Source organism: Rhinolophus sinicus, linkage group LG01, assembly GCF_036562045.2.
Source record: "Rhinolophus sinicus isolate RSC01 linkage group LG01, ASM3656204v1, whole genome shotgun sequence".
Classification (NCBI taxonomy): Eukaryota; Metazoa; Chordata; class Mammalia; order Chiroptera; family Rhinolophidae; genus Rhinolophus; species Rhinolophus sinicus.
This window is the reverse complement of record NC_133751.1, coordinates 61,019,671-61,039,294: the sequence shown is the minus strand read 5'-3', so window position 1 is coordinate 61,039,294 and position 19,624 is coordinate 61,019,671. Positions and strand designations below refer to the sequence as shown.

At 49.4% G+C, this 19,624-nt stretch overlaps 1 protein-coding gene across 2 annotated transcripts in view; it reads left to right on the top strand.

Annotated features, from left to right (window-relative positions):
* PDIA5 (protein disulfide isomerase family A member 5) overlaps positions 1 to 19,624 on the top strand; it is an 83,186-nt gene that overhangs the window by 54,102 nt on the left and 9,460 nt on the right. For both annotated transcript variants that reach the window (XM_019738984.2, XM_074330842.1), the window contains 4 exons: positions 4,243 to 4,379; positions 13,249 to 13,319; positions 13,871 to 14,031; positions 17,675 to 17,805. In XM_019738984.2, coding sequence (XP_019594543.2) covers positions 4,243 to 4,379; positions 13,249 to 13,319; positions 13,871 to 14,031; positions 17,675 to 17,805 — 500 coding nt within the window. The remainder of the gene's footprint in view (positions 1 to 4,242; positions 4,380 to 13,248; positions 13,320 to 13,870; positions 14,032 to 17,674; positions 17,806 to 19,624) is intronic.

Below are 19,624 nucleotides of genomic sequence, written 5' to 3'. Positions count from 1 at the left end.
TGGCTCTGGCCTGTCCAAAACCCAGGGCTGCCTCCCAATCTCTGTCCTGGGCTGTTGCCTCCCCACTTCCCACTGCCATCTTCCTCCCTCTCCTCACCCACCTTGTTAGCAGCTTGCAGTTCACCCTGGGTCTCCAAGCTGAGAAGCTTGGTGGGAAAACTCCAGGGAAGGGAAGACAGCACCTGTGTCTCCCTGGGCAGCCCCTCCAGAGCCACCCGGCCACCTGATCACTGTGTCAGGGCCATACGTGTGAGGGCAGCTCCTCCAAAGACATGGTTACAGCTTGCTCCCCCAGCGCTGCCGGGCAAGGACCCCGCCTGAAGGCCCCCCACTGAGCTGCCTCATCCTCTACCCCATCAAGAGCTAGCAATGCCACTGTGCTGCCAAGTGGCTTAATTTTTTAAAAACAGATTTTAAGGCTATTCAAGTGAGGTATGTTATTATAGAAAAACTCAAAAATATAGTTAAACAAAAATGCCTCCACCCTCATTGCCCAAAGATAATGTGTTGTGATATTTTGGCGAATTTCCTCCTGGATACCCAGCTCTGTGTGCTAGAGTTTTAAGTCTTTACCAGATTTCTTCCAAATGCTGGTGGGTAGCAGTGACCCACCTTTCCGGCCTCCCTGTGCTGCTCCCCTGGGCCTCTCCATTGCTCACGGCTTATGGCAGCCCGGGGGAGAGGATGAGGGTGGATCCAGCCTCCCTAATTCTCCGGATGACTTGCAGAAGCTCAGGAGAGAGGAGTCCAGATCTCACCCTCTGACAAGTGACCCTGGCTGGTGGGCACGGTGAGAGGCCGGGCGGGGCGTCCCTGGTGTCAAGTGTGCAAGGACTGTGGGGTACACTGACCATTGAGGCAGTTGTGTCCTCTTGTGTTCCTGACGGCTGCATTTCTCATTCCCCTCTCCGCAGATTTCATGCTACTGAATTGGGCATGGCAGGTAGAGTGTGCAGAAGTAGCAATCCCACCTAGCTATCCATTCCTGCCTGTGTATTTTTACACTAACCAGAAGCAGGCTGAAAACAAACACAGAGTTTTCTTGTAAGGCTTAGAGTTGTATCTTTTCATCCGTGGCAGAGGCATCTGCCTGAGGCAAGCATCTGCTTTGTATGAAGGAGCCCCACAACTCCGAGTGGCAGGATGGGAAGGGGATGTCAGAATCAGGGAGTCTGCCCCCAGCAGTTCCCTTTCATGTTTGCATCACCTCTAGGATAGATGGAGTTACCTCAGTCCCACTTAAACCCCTCAGAGAACAGGGCTGTGGCTCATTTGGAGGCCACCCATTCAGATTTGAATGAATTTTATAATTTAGGTTATGAATGATATCCAGGAATATTTGGGTGGTACTTTCTACATTTGCAAAGTACTGTCTCACGTTCATTATCTCACTAGGTGTACCTGAGAGGTAGATTTAAAAAAAGCTCACAAATATACTGTTCTGTAGATGTTTTAAGTTAGGTTGGTTCCCTAAGCCCCTAGAGGTGGAAAATGGAGGAACTAAGACTCAAACCCAGGTCTTCTGACTCTCAGTTCAGCTCACTGTCCTGCCCCTCTGCTGTAGATAGAAGGTTCTTACTTCTCGTGAGCTGAAGTTTTTCCCTGGAGCTTCCAGTTGTTGGTGTTGGTTCTCCTTTATAGAAAATAAATCATGTCTCTTCCTGATGCAGTCTGAGATACTGTAGGATCGCTATTCCCCAGAGCTTCTCTTCTCCAGGTTAAACACCTCCGGTTCCTTGAACCATTCTTTGCTCATTCCACCATTTCTTCAAAAAGCATTTATTGGGTATCTGCTGTGTGTTAGGTGTAGGAGGTCCAGAGATAAGAGGGAGCCCCAGTTTTAAGGAGTGAGACAGTAGAAAGCATAATTCGGTAATAGTGTTTGGCCTCAGACTTCTTCTAATCGATCCCTCCCTTTCCAGTTAGTCTTACCACTATGCCCAGCTCTGCAGTCCTCTCCCGAAAGTAAACTTCCTGTTGTCTGCTGGGTGGGAGAGGGGTGCTTACCTGGCTGCTCAAGTGGGAGCCAGGCTCTGAGGGCCCAGCGGCTCTCAGTCCCAGGCCACAGCCCCGCTGCGAGGACATGGGGCCTGTGGGGCCTTTGGCGCCTGAGCCCCGCACAGCACGTCGCTGCGCTTCTGCAGCTCTCGCACCTTCTCTGCACCCAGTACTTAGGTGTCTGCCCTCTGTTTGTTGGTACATCATTTTTCTAGCTTCTAAAATTGCAAAGACTTTTTTTCCCCCCTCTCTTTATTGTCTTCTTTCCTCTTCTTTTTGCTCCTGTGGCTTCATACTTAAAAAAAAAAAATACCCCTGTCGTGTTGTATTAGTAGTTATGGAGTGTGTTCTCCATGTTCAGCTAGAAGTTTCTCAGGCATTTTCATATGCTTGTACTGCTGCTAAGCCATGGCTTCTCCATTCAGTGTGTATGCTCTTGCTGGATTTTTAAAAGTTACTTTAATATTTGAATAGGTTCCAGTCACATAATTAAAAATATACTTAAAAATTATACATTGCAAAGTCTTGCTTCCACTTGTTTCCTTCATCCAATTCTCCCTCCCACCCCCTGGGGGTAATAACTTTGATTAGCTTCTTTATGCAGATGCAAGCAGATGTGAGTATATATATTTTATTTATCTGTCCTGAATTTGCTAGCACTGTTATGTGCATCCCAGCAGACAGTCCACATCCGTGTGTGGAGCTTTCTTGTTCTTTGCCATGCTCTGCCCTCTCTTGTGTGGAGGGACTGCCGTGTATCTAACCATCTCCTGCCAATGGACACGGGGTTATTTTCAGTCTCTGCCATGACAAAGCATCTACAATGAATACCTTTGAATGCACATACTTTTGATGTGTGCAGGTGTATTGTAAAGATAAATTCCCTGAAGTGGAATTGGTGGTGTTTTGAGGGGTTGGTGTTTTGACCCAAGTCTAGGAGCCCAGGTTTCCTTCTGTTAGGCTGGGACCATTGTCTGGCTGGTGACTCATTCTGGAGCTCGATTTTTGCCACCACCGGGTCTGATGTTGGTTGTACTACGGCTGAGCGTGATTTGCCATCTCCCCGCGGCATCCCACTGCTTGGGACAGGGTGTCTAAGGCTGCCAGCAGGGCCCAGTCAGAAGCACCAGAGAGGGCTTCTGAGGTGCTGTACACTCAGGCCCTGCTGTGAGGGTGGCGGGTGCCACTGTGGGGGCCACGTGGGGGCGGTGGATTCCATAGTGTCAGCCACACCGCTCTCATGAATTCTCAGCTCTGGCTGCTGGAACTTGACATTTTTCTCTATTGTAGGTTTTTCAAAAGCAGGAAGCAATGGTTGTCTTTTCACATTTGTCATCCTAAAGGGTTTTTTCAAAGCAGCAATTAAGGTGTTGGTGGCAGTAAAGCAGCAGGGAGTTTGTGTCGCTGGCAGGCTTGTCCTCAACTTTGGAGGGAGAGAGGGCGCCTGCCAGCCTCCCTGCTCAGACAGCTGGTGACGTACATACCAGCACCTCGGTGATCCTAGACGGGAGCAGACTCCAGTGAAGCTAGGCAGCTTCCTGAGGTTTTGCAGCCCACAGTGGTGCAGTCGAGATTTGAACAGACTTCAAGCGGCTCTTGCTGCTCCAGCACTCTGTCTCTGGGAGAACTAGATAACTTTGTTCCTGGTCTCTAGGAAGCATTTGTGATGTAATGGAGACGCTTTCATACGGAGGGTACCCCAGCCTTGTTTCCCTTGGCCCTACTCTTCCTCATCGTGACCTCCCCCCACACTGGGCACCCATGTGACAGCCTCGCTTTCCTCCTCACTCCCACGCACACCTCCCTCCTCTCTAGTCGTCCCTCTCCCCCCTCCCTGCCCTGTGGGGCACTACTAAACACAACAGGGAGCTTTCCAAAGGTCACTGTCCACTCTTCTATTTATTCTTGTCAGTTTGCTGAAAATTGGAAAGAGACTGAAAGCTCACAAACCCCCAGATTCCTGGGAAGCAGTGAGATTTCCCGAGCTGCCTAGAGAGCTGTAGCTAAACGCCACTGTTTGTGATGGGATATTTGGCTAAGCACTTCTCTGGGGCTTTGAGGGGACAGTGAGGTGAGCAGGGCCAGACCACTCACCCCTCTGCTCCTCCACCAGGGGGGGATCCTGGTGAGCCCCTGAAGCCGGCCGCGCCGCGCCGGTGGGGCTTCGTGCCAGGGGGCTGGATTTTGTAAGGGCTGCTCAGGCCCGGGGCTTGCTCTGAGCTCTGCCTGTTTTTGGTCTTCCAGTCCGCAGCCGCCACAGCCCCAGGTCCCCGAGACTCCCTGGGCAGATGAGGGCGGCTCCGTTTATCACCTGACCGACGAAGACTTTGACCAGTTTGTGAAGGAACACTCCTCTGTCCTCGTCATGTTCCACGCCCCATGTGAGTGGAGCCTTGCCCCTCCCCACCACAGCCTCCTTCCCGCAGCGTAGGCCGGGCGCTGCTCTGCGACGCTAGTCCAGTGAGCACTTGCTTGTCAGATGCCTCCTCAGTGCCAGGGATGCCCTGGGGCCGGGTGAGGTCCCCGCCCTCACAGTGCACACAGGCCCCCTGCGTCACTGTCCGAAAGGCACACAGGTGGCCCTCAGCTCAACCTGGGGCACAAGCCGCTTCCTCCACGTCAACATGAGTCAGGAAATGCAAACGGATTTCCCAGAATTGGAGGAATTAGGACCGGAGGGGCCCTGAGATATTGCCTAGAACATTAATCACCCCTCATCTTACAGGTGGGGAAACTGAGGCCCCGAGAGGGGCTATATGTTACTCAGCAGCTGAGAGGACACAGTGAGACCAGGGCTGGAGCCTCAGAGCCCCCCAACACCTGGGATGCCTTCCTTCTGCTGCACTGGGGTTGATCACAGCCTGAATAGAGCAGCCACAATGGATCACGGAAGGAAAATGGGTGGAGCTGTAAAATGTGTTTGCAGTATGGCTGAAAGGCTTGTAGCTCAGGATTTGTCTAGGCCAGTGTCCTCCCCGTTCCCATGGAGAATGGAATTGATTGAAATTCATTTCCAAGAGGGAGAAGGCTACTCCTGGAAAGGATGGTGTGAAAGTAAAGGGATGACCGCTTGGGGCACAGAGCTCCTGGAGAGCGCAGGTCCTCAGCCTCCTGGGACAGGGTGCATGTGTGGGGGGTGCTTTTCTCTTCTAGCTTCTCACCAGCTCTTTGGGCCTGATGGCGAGTATGAGATTGTGGAGGAGGGAAAAAAGCAAAAAATGACTACAGATCAGTGTCATCATCGTTCAGCGCCTGGCAGCATATTCAGTGACAAGAATATACAGAGGGTGCCCAAAAATGTATACACATTTTTAAAAAGGAAAAAATTATATTAAAATTGCAATACTCAATATATACCGATACCAAAGATGAATACAAGTCATGTGTACACATTTTGGGGGCACCCCTAGTGTTATTAACCATCTTAAGTCATAGAGGTCCTATGCTCACCATTTTGCATCACCCTATAGTGACAAGGTAGCTTCCCGTGGGGTCGTCTCCTTTCATTCACCTGACACAGTGTCACAAAGAGAATGTGATTAGCCTCATTTTACAGACAAGGGGACCGACACACAGAGAAGTGGCACAAATTGTCCCCTGCTCTTGAGTCCTGTACTGCTGATGCCTGGTCTGTCCGCCCTTCCCTGCCTCACAGCACCCCATGGGTGTGGTCGGGCGGGAATTATTCCTCAGTGGGTTACTGCGGGGGATTTCCCCAACTCCTTTTTTCTTATAAGTGCCATTTTCTTATAAGTGCCAAATTCTTAAGAGAATCCAAAGGAAAAGTATTCCCTATGGCCCTCCTCCTGAATTCTAGAAAACTGACCAAAAAAACCCCCCTAAGTTTTAAAGAGCTTCCTGAATAAGGGCAATGACAGTTAGGGCCTTGGGAGCAGGTCACCCCCAGGCATGCTAGGGCCTCTGGAAGGGCATCCCTGTGGTTGGGGTACCTGGAAAACGGCCAGCCAGGCACCACTGCAGTGTTTTCTCTAGCTGAAATGTGCTCTCCCGGCCAGTCTCAGAGTTGCTGATAGAAGCAAGTCTTGTAGGAAGTTATATTCAATCTAGAGCTGAAATCACCCTGCCTGCGTTTCTGGCCCTGCTGTAAAGGCGGATACTGGCTGGCTGTTTTCTGTCTCCCCTGGGAACCTCACCCCTATGTGTCTGTCCTTCCAGTCTGCCTCAAGAGCCAGGCTTTCCCCCCCACCCCCACCCCACTCCTCTCCTGGATGAGTGCAGTGGTTTGAGCAATGGTTTGTGGTTTATGTGTCACAGCATGAAGAGTATTCGTCCCCTTTGATGAATCCTATAAATTATCCAAAAACACGTACCAGATAGCTTGGAATCGTTTAATCATTGTTTATTAAGCCCTTTCTTTTTAAGAACCCTGGTTGCAAACTAGAAGTGTTTTGAAGTCTTTTTCATAATCTCAGGTTGTGAGCAATCCATTGTAGTAGCTGATGCTTGTAGGATCTGGGGGCCAGGAGCCTGGCTACGGGGTCTCTCCTTTCCCTTCCTCTTATAATGTATTCTCTTTCCTCCCTGAACCAGAAGGAGCTGGCTCATCACTTCTGCTCCCAGCCCAAGTCCCTTATGGGCATAGAGGAAGGGCTTAATGAATGAGAAAAGGAACAAATGAAGTTGTGCTAGGGCTAAATTAGAGAATGAGGACGAGAAACCATATGGCAGCTTTTGTTTTCCCCATTAGTCATTGTTACTGACAAATGTTACCTGCTCTGTGTGGAGCCCTGTTGAGGGGGCTCTGATTTCAAACTTAGCAAATGGAGCTGTCAGAGTCTCCTCTTGGTGGGTGTTTGCCAGTCAGGGTCCCCGCGTTCTCTGATGTGTCTGCCAGCCCCCTGGCTGTGCCCGTGTGTGCACGAGCGGGTTTATTTCTGCTGGACTGGCAGAGTGAGAGGGATCGGGGCCAACGCATGAGGTGATGCTTCCTGATGAACCAACCGCTGGTTAAAGTTCCCATCATATGGGAGTGGCTGTGCATCGACTAATCTCTCTGAACACAGTCTGTAGCCTGGGAAAGGATGGAGTGCATGTGGCTTAGAGAGAATTTGGAGCCCAGGAGGGGTGAACTAAGAGCAGAGAGCTCCTAGCTGCCAAGCTGTATATCGTGCCAGCTGTTCCAGAGAACCCACAGTGAGCAGGAAGCCACTTTTGCAGTGTCTGAGGGACCCAGAGAAAAGGACAGATGTCAGGAGGCCAGAGACTGGCAGTGCTGTCCCAGGTTTCCCAGGTGCAGAAAAGGTGAATTCTGGAAATCAGAATATTATAGGTGTCAATCCCAGGCCAAATAGAGAGTGGTTTAGAAACACACCATTTTGAAGACTTAGAAAAATTAGTTGGGCTCTGTCAACGTGAAAGACCATGGACTCTGCTAAGGATTGCCAGATGTGCTTGGTTTGTTTCTTGGAATAGGATTGGTAGGTTGATGAATTTGCATGTCTTTTTTTTTTTTTGCCACATGGGGCCAGTTTATTGAAGTTAAATACCTCTCTCTCTCTCTTTCTCTCTCTCTCTCTCTCGTCCACTTTTCCATAAAGAAAATTAAAACACACACACATCGCATACCTTTCTTTTATCAAAAGTGAGTAATTTTTTCTTGACTTCAATGGGGAGAGCGGGGCAGGATGGAGCCACCCTGAGGGGGATACCCCCTTGGTGCTCTTACTGTGAGTCTGGCCTGGTTCTTTCTAGAGGATGGTACTTGTTTTTTAATCAGCAATTTTGTAGTAACTATAAAAAGCAAGACATGCTTCCAAATCTGCAAGGGTTAGAGAGTTGGAAGAGGATAACTAGATAAAATATTGAACAATTGCATCAAGATTTTAAAGGATCCCAACAGACTGAAATACTGGGGCTGAAACTAAAAGGCTGAATTAGTTTTTGTGGTGTTTTGCTAATCAGAAAGGAATGCATGTACATTTTATCAAGGAATAAAAAAGTATAGAGGAGAAAGGTAAACATTATTCCTGATACTCTCAGAGAGAGCCCCGGTCTCTCTGCAGAGTAATTTCTATGTACAGTGCAAGTGTTCCATGTTTGTTTCTTTTATGGTCCCACTTTGAAAAGCCAGAAAACACAGGGTGTTCAGCTTTCCTCCTGACCTGTGCCGACCACAGCTGGGTGTTCCCTGGTACCTGTAGGTCCCAGGGCAAGTCACAGGGTTCTCTGTCTGGAAACTTCACGGGTGTCTGAGGAGCCATACTCCTGGTTCTTGGCATGAAAGGGCATGGGCCTGGCTGTAATTATTAAATACCTCCTCCAATTGGCTCCCTGCTTCTTTTCCCTCTTTCCCAGCTTTCCTGACACTTACTTTCCCCCTCAGCCGCTCACCTCTCCTCACCTGCCTTCATTTGTGCCCCAGCTGGAGTTGCTGGAAACCCCACACACATTCTTCAGCAGCCTGCATTGTCATTGAGCAAATAGCATCGGTTCAGCCACAGGGCTGGGGCCCTTCTCCATAGGTTAGCTCCAGTCCTGCCCCAGATCACACAAGGGAACAGGGGGAGCTGAGAGATTTAAAGCAGGGTTGTCCCGTGGTCCCCACCCTGCAGGAGGGGCTGGTTCTCCTGAGCAGGCCAGTCTGATGCAGCCGTGGGCCGAGTGGGGCATTTGCCCTGTGGTGCAAGGAAAGAGCCTGGGCCCCCTCTCTCTCCAGGCTTAGCACTTCCCCCTTTGTCGTCCACCTCAGTGGGGGCGTGGTGTGGGTGTGGGAGGCTGCGGTCCCAGGCCCAGCTCTCTGATCCCACAGAGGACAAAGATAGTATCTGGAAAGGGCCTGGCAGCAGGACACTCACTGCTGCTCCTTGATGCCTTTGCTTCTTTCTGCAGCGTCCTGAAGGAGAGGTCACATTATATGTCGTCACTCCTCTTCTCCTGTCCCCGTCTGTTTTGCTGCAATAACATCTACCTGCTCCTCCCTCTCGATGTAACTCCAGCCCTGCATTAAGCTGGGAAGGACACGATGCCACGACCTTACCCCCTCTTGTGGGGATGATAAAAGGAACAAAGTGAGAGGTCCCAGGGAGCACGTCCCTGAGGAGCAGCTTGTCTCCCACACGGGTGCTGAGGGGCAGGGAATCTAAAAACGAAGCTGCCAGGGAACCAGAGCCCCCTCTCCTGCCCTTTTTCCAGGGCCCCAGGGGCCAGCCAGCAGCTCTGCCCTGGTCTTCCCCCTTTCCTTGGCAACAGGCCCAGATGAGATGTTTTCTATGCCACCACCTGCAGGAATGTGCTGTGCCCGGCCTGCCTTCCAGGAGCTCAGCTGTCCATCCAGTGGCAGGTCCTGTCAGAGTCGGGGCTTTTGTGCTGCTTTCCTTCTTTCTGTCTTATTCTCATAGTAATGTGTGATCTTTATAGAAAACCCGGAGTATAGAAGAGTATAAATGATGGAAGCAAAAATGACCTATAATCCCATTATCCTCAGGGAACCACTTTTCATTTTTTGGCATCGTTCTTGCTAGTTTTTTTTCCTCTTATGCCCTTGTTTCAACTTTTATTTTTTAAAGTACCAGTTAAATTATCTTTTTTTTTTTTCTGACGTGTGTATAGATTTGTGTAACTATCATGCCATGCAATCACGTTTTAAGAATAATATTAACATTCTTATTGGCAGTGCAAGGTCCAAGGGATGCATAGGAATACAGTGCAGACAGGGCGAGTCCCAGCTCCCCACTCTGCTGACTGCTGTTAACAGTTGGTGTATCCGTCTCCTTCTGTGCTTCTACCTAGGTAACACGGGTTTTGTTTTTGTTTTTTACACAAGTAGGATCATTCCCTCTTCATTTTTCTGTGATTTGCTTTTTCTCACTTACCCGTAGGTCTTGAAGATGTTTTCATATAAATATAGATGTTGGCATATAAATCTACCTCAATTTTTTTCGTCACTGAATAGTGTTTTATAATTTAGAGATGCTATAAACTTTAAACCATTACCCTATTGATAGACTTTTGTCTCTGGTGTTTCGTTATTCGGACAATGCAGTGAGCATTTGTAAACATATATTTGGGAACATGTCTAAATATTTATGACTATTCTGGAAAGTGACATTGCTGGGCCATGGGGTAAGTGTGCTTGAGTTTTGATAGGTCCTGCCACCTTGCCCTCCAAAAAGGTGTCAACACACCTGACGGCATGTGACAGAACCTGCATCCTCGCCAGCCCTGGATACTGCTGTTGGCCTTTCTGTCCCTGCTGAACTGGGCAAAAGGGCAGCTTGTCCGCAGCGCCCTGGCCTCCGGAAAAGTTGGGTATCCTTTCTTGTGATAATCAACTTTCCACATTCCTTCTGTGAGTCACCTGCTCATACTCTTTACTGGTTTTTCTACTGGGAGGTTTGTCTCTTGCTTCTTGACCTAGAACTCTCTAGTTATGGATGTTAATCTTTATCTGTTAGCCGTGTTCTAGCTGTTCTCTGTTAGTCTGTTGCTTGCTTTAACTTTCTTCAGGGTGCCTTTCATTGTACAAAAGCTTTACTTTTTTTTTTCTTTTTTCTTTTTGTAGTCAAAGAATAGCTAGAATATTTATTGAGCACTTACAAGTGCGTGGATCAGGCATTGTTCTAAGCACTTTCCACATGTTAACTAATTTAATCTTCACAACAAATCCTGTGAAGTGTATGTTAAGGTTTATCTTCATTTTACAGATTAGGAAGGGGAGGCACCAAGGGGTTGAGAAACTTGTGAAAGGCCACATAGCCAAAAGGGGGAGCCAGGATGAAACCCCAGGCAATCCTGGAGGCCGCACGTCACCGCTGAGCCTTCTGCAAGCCTGCCTTTTCCCATCCCAACCTCTGGGATTCATGGGTTGCTTGGGAAATACAGCCCTAGGATATAAAAATAATACCCTAGGTTTTGTTACAATATTTTGTTTCATTTTGCTCTTTAATTCATCTGGACTTTTCATTTGTTTATTGGACCAGGTGGGAGGAAGGGATTTAATTTTATTTCTTTAAGTCCCTTTTTCTGTGCCTTTTCTTTTACAGTTTTCTTAACATTGTCTTATGTTATTAAAAATTCTTTTTGGTACATGCTTTTTGTGGTCACATAATATTCCATTGTATAATGACACCATAAATTACTCACCCCGCACCATAATATTGAAGGTTTGCGTTATTTACTGTATTCTCCAGTTATAAATCATGCTGTAGCGAGCTTTTTCATACATCAATATTTGTCCACATGTCAGATTATTTCCTTAGGATAAAAGCCTGAAAGAGAAATTTTAAAAGCTCATTATCCACTTTTTATACTAACATAACAGAAGAAAAAAAACCCAAATGTCTCTTCGTACAAGAGGGCTGGGTGACGGATGGAGGCATCCGTCAGTGTGTGAGTTTGCCCCAGAGTGTCTGTGAGTGTCTACAAGTCAGCTTTGGTGTGTATACAGCTGGAAGCCTCAGAAAAACTGAGGTGTCTGGGGAGGGCATTCATGGTATTAAGACGTTAGTGTTTCTGCTTATGTCTGTGGGAGCCCCACCTCCCTGGCATGCCGCAGGCCAACATCCAGGAAATTCCAGGCTCTCCAGAGTCCAAGATACCAGGAAGCTTTCCAAATTAATCTGGTCCCCTGGAAAATTCTGCTTCCAGGATCCAGGAAAGTCTCCATAGCTGCTCTGTAATAAAATCAAAAGTATAATTGAAGATAATGGAATCCAGAGGAACCTAAAGGCTTGGGGTTGATGGGAGGCCAGCATTCCCACAGCCAGAAAACAGTGTGATTGAGGAGTTGATGCGTAGCCTCTGTGCCAGGTCATGAAAATCAGCGTAAGCGCACTTACACAGATGATAAAAACCCAACAAGGAGGTCGGGCGATAAAACTTAATGGCCTGTCAAATCACAATCAGGACACTAAAACGCAGCAGGCTAGAGTTCTGCTCCTGAGTATAACTCGCCTCCTCTGGCTCTCCTGCAGCCCAAGCAGCCAGGATATCCTGCCAGCTAGGCCCAGGAGGCTGGGGCTGGGGTCAAGGCCGGCAGCTCCCCAGAACAGGCTGGTGCCAGCGAGGGAGAGCTTTCTCCTCCTCAGTGCCTGGCCAGTCTCCTCATCGTAAACTGTTTACAGAAGGTTATTGCTTAGCCTTAGTATCTTGTTCAGGAAGTAGAGGGACCGATGCTAGAAGCAAAAACCATAACAGTATCAAGAGAACTCGAGGGTATGTGTGGAAAACTTGATAACAACATCCATAGGTGTTGGAGATTTCCAGTGACATTTGTGAGACCTAGTAAAGGGCAGGGGAAATGTATAATTGGTGGTGTGGAGGGCGGGGTACGTGCACAGTAGCTGGTTTGGCCGCCAGTTATACTAAATAGAGATGTTTAATCAAACAAGCAACTGTTTGGGTACAAGGCAAGACTTGCCGCCAAAGAATTTAGTCCAGTTAAACCTTGTATGCACAGGTGTCAACCTGAATATAGAGCCATGAAGTTCATTCATTCAGAAAATGTGTGGAACGCCATCCTTGGTGCCAGGGATGTGGTGGTGAGCTGGACAGCCAGCTAAGCCTGTCCAGAGGTAGTCCAGTGGGGGAATGGGCAGGAAACAAGTAAGCCAATTACTCCAGCTGTTATGAGTACAACTGAGAAAATAAACGGTATCGGAAGAGAGTGTGGTGGGGTGAGGCCCCTTTGGGTGAGGTGGTCAGGAAATTTCTCTGTGGAAGTGAAATTGGAGCTAAAGCCCGAACGAAGTGAAGGGGTCAGCCATGCAAAGACCTGGGGGGAGATCGTGTTCCAGGCACCAGTGGTAAGAGCCCTGAGGTCGACCTGAGCTTGGCGTGAGAGGAGAACAGAAGTGGGGACCACAGGCTGCATGCAGGGTACCGGGCAGGATGGTGTGGGGCTGTGGCCGGGGTAGGGAGTTTGGGCTTTGATCTACCTGCCATGGGTATGTTTTAACCAAGGGCATTTGATCTGATTTATGTTTTGAAAAGATGTCCTGGCTGCTCCTAAACATCAGAAGACAGCACTATAACAGTCACAGGGCAGTACAGGATGAAATGCCATAGAAATATATGAATCGGAAGTATTTTGCGAGTAGAAAAGAAATAGGTGTGTCAGTGGGCTGAGCCTCCCCAGTGGATTAGGCAAACGATTTCTTTTCTCCTGAGCTGGTGTTCATTCTTCTTTTCTCCCGGGTACCCCTGGTGTCTGGGCTGTCTTACAGAGGCATGCAGGGACTTCATCAGAGCCTCCGTGCCATGGGAATGGCTTCTCTTGATTTCTTTCCACAGGGTGTGGACACTGTAAGAAAATGAAGCCAGAGTTTGAGAGTGCCGCGGAAGTCCTCCACGGAGAAGCAGGCGTAAGCATCCTTTCCTTAATGTCCCCCCGCTCTTCTCTTCTAAAGCATCAGTGACATGAATCGTTACAATGACTTTCCGCTGCCAGCTCTGCGGCAGCTCTCCCAGTCCCTGGAGGTCTGTGGTACTTCTGTGTCTCCGAGTAGATATGTCTTAGGTGGGGCCCCTGCTAGCGATGGAGAGGTACAGAGAGACAGTGGGGTCATGTTCCCATGCCCATCCAACGACCTCCATCAGGTCACGGCTCTGGGCTGAGCCCCAAGATTCTCCCTCTTTTTTCTGGGACCCTGGCTATTGGGAAGTGCCGCAACCTACCTGAACTGCTTGATGGGGCAGATGTAAAAGCCTAGTCTCACCCCGTAAATCCGTAAATGAGAATGCCAGTGTTCAGTCATTCCCTAGGATGTATGGGCCCAGGGCCAGCCACCCCCCCCAGCCCCCAGGGAAATCCCAGCAGGTCCAGGGTGGGTCGGGGGCTGTCATCTGGGCTCCTTTGTTTCGCCAGCACTGTGTCTGAGGCTGTCATGCATGGTTGGCCTCTCCCCCATCCCAGAGCTCTGGTGTCCTTGCAGCTGTCGATGCCACTGTCAACAAGGCCCTGGCAGAAAGATTCCACATCTCCGAGTTTCCTACTCTGAAATATTTTAAGAGTGGAGAGAAATACGCAGTGCCCGTGCTCAGAACAAAGAAGAACTTTCTTGAGTGGATGCGAAAGTAAGTCTGGTGGTCTTGATGGTATCTGTTGACTCCTGGCTGCCGGCTGTCAGCCACTGGAGACAGCTTTGAAGAGGTGAAGGAAACCGTGGGGGCTGCTGTCCTTGGCTCAGGGCCACAGGAGCCAAGAGAGGTTTGACTGCCCCAGCCCTAAAGCCATCTGTGGTGTGCCGACCCCGTGTCCTCGTCCAGCAGGGCACACTGGTAGCCTTTCTGGGTATAGTTTCAGCAGCTTTAGTCAGCCATGTGTTTCCTTTTTCATACAGGACCCCCTTTCCCGATGTCTTAGCCCCAGGTTTCATCACCTGCACTTGATTCCATCCCCTTTGAGCGAGTGAAGCAAACACACAGCTCTTCACATCCAGAGCTGGACTCATTTGGGCCCACGTTTGCTGGTGGGTGACTGGGCCTCTGGTAGTGTCCCTAGTGCAGCCTGTGGTATTTTGGGGTTGAGAAGAAAGACTTCAAAGAGCTCCCCCAGCCTTCATATTAGTTTGCTCCGGCTGCCACAACAAGGAACACAGACGGGGTGGCTTAACAGCGGTTTATTTTCTCACAATTCTGGAGACCAGAAGTGCAAGATAAGATGTCGGCAGGGTGGGTTTCTTCTGAGGCCTGTCTCCTTGGCCATCTTCCTGTGTCCTTACGTGGTCCTCCCTCTGTGGCTGTATCCTCATCTCCTTTCATAAAAGGACACCAGTGAGACTGGATTAGGCCTCACCCTGAGGACCTCCTTGGAACTTAATTACCTCTCTAAAGACCCTATCTCCAAATACAGTCTCGTTCTGAGGTACCGGGGATTAAGATTTCAACATAAGAATTTGGGGGGGAGCGGGAGACATCATTTATAGCCCATAATAGCCTGCAAGTCCAGAGAAACTGAGTAGACTTGTGATTACTGACCCAAGGACCCCTACTCACTCAAGGACTTTGAAACATGCAGTTCTTAGCATTTCTCCCTCCTGTGAGGGGGTGAGAAGACATATTCAAGCCTTTGCAGAGGTCCCTGGTATGTGGTGTAATGATGCCCGTGTGAGAACCAAGACTTTAGAGTCACAAAGTGACAACAGAACTGTGCCAAACAGCAGCGTCTCAATTGAGTTGCTTTGTTAGGACATTGGTCCTCAAACTTGGATGTACCCAAGCATCGCCTGGTGTTGAAGTGCTTATTTAGAGCTGATTCTGGGGCTGCAATCCCTGAAGTGTGAATGGGACCCTCAGCCATAGTGTTCTGAGAAACACCAGCTTTTGGAATGGGAGCAAAGTTCCCATGAGGTTCAGGAGAGGCTCCAGGCAAGAGGTGAGTGGGCTGGCGAGGTCCTGGGCTCTGCTCCTCCCGCTGCCCTGCTCGTCACTAGGGGTGGCTTCTAAGAGTAGCCAGGCCTTTGTCTTAGAGACCTGAAGGAAGTGCTGGTTCTCCTCCAAAACAGATGAGGCGTTCACTCCTCTGGCCCTTCTGACGCAGAAGGAGGTTGCTATTTACACTCACCTCCAGCCTCTCTCTGGGGCCTGGCTGGTTCACTGCGAGGGATTGAATAGGCTGTGGGGGTTCAGGCAAGATCCTTGGTGCTTGCGCATGTGGGCAGAGAGCCGAGGGGATCGGGCATTCGTCATTGCTAATCTCTGCTCCAGAGGCCTGGACACGAATAGCGAGCATGAGGGTCTCTGTCCTTTCTGTACGCATTCGTCCCACTGAGTGCCTGAAAAGCACGGAGGGTGAGAGCGTGGACTTTGGGGTCCAAGAGACTGCACTCAGATGGGGACCCCCAGCCTGTTGCTTGACCCTGCTAAGCCCCAGTTTCCTATCTGCATATTGGAGACCATTCTTTTCCCAAAGACTTGTCTGGAGAATTAGACTATCATGTTTAGCATGGTGCGTGGTGGGGAAATACAGAAAGGAAGCTGTTTTTATTTTTGATGCCAGCTGTCATTCGGAGCTATAACTGACAGCATCACCGCATAAGTGGTAATACCTTCCCAGCTCTTGCAGAATGTTTTTCTATCTGTTTCCCCATTTCATTCTCAGATCCTCCTGAGGTCAGAGTTTTCGTTCCTATTTCCTTAAAAAGAAGCCAAGGTTCAGAGAGGTTAAGGACCTTGCCCAGGGACAAATAATTCTTTGGGGAGCTTGGAAGAGGTCCTTCAGGCAGAGCGTGCCTCGCAGATGGCTCTGATACGGAGAGTTGAGGTTTGCCACCTAGAAGGAGGTGAGCAGACCATGTTAGGTGAGGCTGATGGTGTTTCCAGGCTTGTTCACAAATGGCTGCACTGTGGGTAACAGACATGCCTGCCAGCAGGCCAGCCTGGGAAGGCAGGATTCAGAGAGAGGGCAGAGCAGAAAAGTCAGGTCAGCGGTGTCCACTACAGAGCCAGAGTTTATGACAGGGGACCTGGAGGGCAAAGAAAAGAGAGGAAGACACGAAGGCTGGGAGGGGCCAGTCTTGGTCAGAGCAGGGGTGACATTAACCCAAATGGAGAAGTTGGGAGATGTGGCGGGGGGGGGGGGGAGGTAATATGTTCTAGGTCTTGTTAGGATCGGCGTGACCGTGGCACCTCCAGGTGGAAATACCTGGAAAACACCTGGAAATAGGGGCTCAGACTCCGGGGATTATGGAAGCTATGGGGGTTATGGAAGCTATTCGGGTGGATGAGATCTTTTGAGAATTGCTATGGGGCTCAGAGAGAGAACTAGACAAAGGGCTGTCATGAAGTTGGGGAAGTGACACTGTAGGCTCTCTGTAGAGGTGGCTCAGTTCGGCCAGTCAGAAGCCAGGTGATGGAAAGCCAGGCAAAGGAAAGCGTGCAGGGGAGGGTGTGTCGGCACTGGGGCAGACTACTCCCCAGAGACACTTCTCAGAGAAGGGAGAGAGGAGTGCGCTTGTAGAGAAGGGGACAAAGGCAACAAAGGCTTTTAAAACACCCTGGATTTCTATACTTTTGTGAGGCAGGTTGGAAGGAAGCAGCAGACAGAAAAAGAATGAAAATTATAAACAGTTATTGAATGCCTGTCATTTATGGGAGTATATAAGCTCTCAGCAACTGTTACTTGCTTGACTGACTAGGTGCTTCACATACAGTGTGTCTGCTCTTTATACGGATCCTAGGAGGTAGGTTTCAGTTTACTCATTTAACAGAAAAGAAAATGGAAGCTCAGAAGGGTTTAGTAACTTACCTCAGATGACACAGCTAGTAAGTAACCTGGATTTGAACCCAGACCCGCCTTGCTTCTTAGCCCACGTTCTCTCCACAAGAACAAAGTCTCAGGAGCAGAAGATAATGGAGGGCGCTTCAGGGTCCCAGAAGAGACAAGAGGGAAGGGGAAGGGAGTTTCCATGCCCATAGCAAGGAGGTGACGGCCCACACCTGGAGAGTTTGCCCTGCCCCAAACGGGGCTCGGGTCTTCCACACCTTCACAAAATGGCTTCTTACTTAATAGGCTCCTCAAAAGGAATTAGAAGATCTTTGCTGATGCTCCAGATTTGTTCATGTTTCAACTGAGGTTTTAAGTTAAATTTTAGAGAGGATGCAAAGTGACTTTTTTCTCTCGTGCTCTCCTGAGTGGGGGTGGGGGGAGGTAGAAGCACTTGCGTTTTCAGGAGCCTCTCCTTATGACTGTCTCCCCTCCATCCCTGACTTCCTGCAGCCCCGAGTCCCCCCCACCTCCAGAGCCCACCTGGGAAGAACAGCAGACCAGCGTGTTGCATCTGGTGGGGGACAACTTCCGGGAGACCCTGAAGAAGAAGAAACACACCTTGGTCATGTTCTATGCCCCTTGTAAGTAGCTGGTGTGCTCACAGAGGGCCGAGGTGGAGGGATGGGCCTGACGTAGCCAAGTCGATCCCCCCAGGACCTGGGCAGCTGCAGGTTGACTCTGGACTCATCTCTGTTGTGAGCAAGGCTCCCCAGTTTCCTTCCAGGCTTGAAGTCCCTCAAAACCCAGGGCTTCCTTCAATCAGCCATGTTAGGTTCTCTCCGTCTTTCTGGGGAGCCTAGCTCCCGTCAGTCCTAGAATCCTCTGCTTCTGTTTGTGGCAGGGACCTGCAGTATAATTATTCAGTCTCTTCTCGTCCTTGGAATCTTCCAGGCTGCCTGCCTCCCACGCGGCCACTTCCTTCCACCCCTCAGCTCCCTACATCCCTCCAGACACTGACTTCACCTTCAAATCTCGGAACTTAGCAGCTTGGAATTAGCTTTCCCAAGTGGCTTTGAAGCCAGTGGTTTTGAAGCTGTGGTAAAAGCAGTCACATTCGTTGGGGGCTCCCGAGATCAGCGATCAGCTTTAATCAAAGCTTAAGTTGAGAAAGTGACACGCCTGCTAACATTGGTGTTTGTGACCTCGGGTTTTGTGTATTCCCATTTTGAAGTTAATTGATACTTCAAAGGAAAGGCTCTTGATTTTCCCACTCTTCTGTTGCCCTTCTCTCTCTCTCTCCCCCCCGGTTATATATATCTCAACTTAATGGAGTGGGGATAATAAAACTGTGCTCTAGAGAAGCCTGGCAATTCAACCTAGTCATAAACCTGCTGGGTTGTAGCCAACCCTCCTGTTTGCTCCCCTCTGCCCTCACTTTTCAAGTGTCAATAGTCTGTCATGTCTCTCCTCAGGTCTCACTGTCTGGAAGGGGGTCGCCGCCTGGCCCTGCCATCCCCCAGCCTCTGACCCCGACCCTCAGGCAGCCAACACATCCCTCTGTTTTTGCCTTTTCTTCTCCAAGTAGGACTTGTGCTGTCTCAGTTCCTTATAAAGCTTCTTGCTGTCCTCATCTGTCCTTAGAGTATGTCAAAAAGACTTGACAGGATTATAAGAGGTTAACATCTTCCTTCTGGGCAGAGTCGGGGATACAAGACTGAGACCCAAGAGATGCAATACCTGACTTGACGAAGGCCGCAACGAGTTAGTGACAGAGCCCTTCCCAAAGCCTGGGCTGGTGCTGTCCCTTTTTGCCACAGACACTATTTGAGAGGAAGCGCTTTCTCAGCAGCGATGGAGAACCTGGCCATAGAAGTGGGAGTTCCTAACCAGCTGCTGGGTGCAGTTTAGAAAGTCCAGACAACTACTTTCCGTTGGAAATGCCCCTCTCTTTACCCCTAGACACTGCAATGGGGACTCCTACCCTGCTGGGGTACCAAAGACCTCCCATAAACCCCAGTTGTGTGCTAGGTGGTGTCCTGGGCCCAGGACACGAGGGAAGGAGGCGTGGCAAGAAATAACTTAAAATGCAGTCCATTCAGGGCTTGGCTCCTAGGGGCTTCCGTCTCCCTTACTGCACTTTCCTGTCTTGGAACCCTTCTGCAGACTCCGTAAGAGTCTGGGTTAATCAGGGTTAAAGGGTTTTGGGGGGTGGGGAACTACACAAAGTCAAACAAATCTTTTAAAAATGTTTTAATAATAAAAATAATACATACTTTTTATAACATATAGTATATAATATGTACTTACACTTGTTTATATATAGACTCTAAATACCACAGAAAGGTTAAACGTCTGCTGAATATAGCTGTAAGCAAAAGCTGACCTCTGTATTTCTCCTACCGTCTCTACCCCCCACAGCCCACCCCCCAGTTTCCACACAGATCTTCCTCCTGCTGTTCC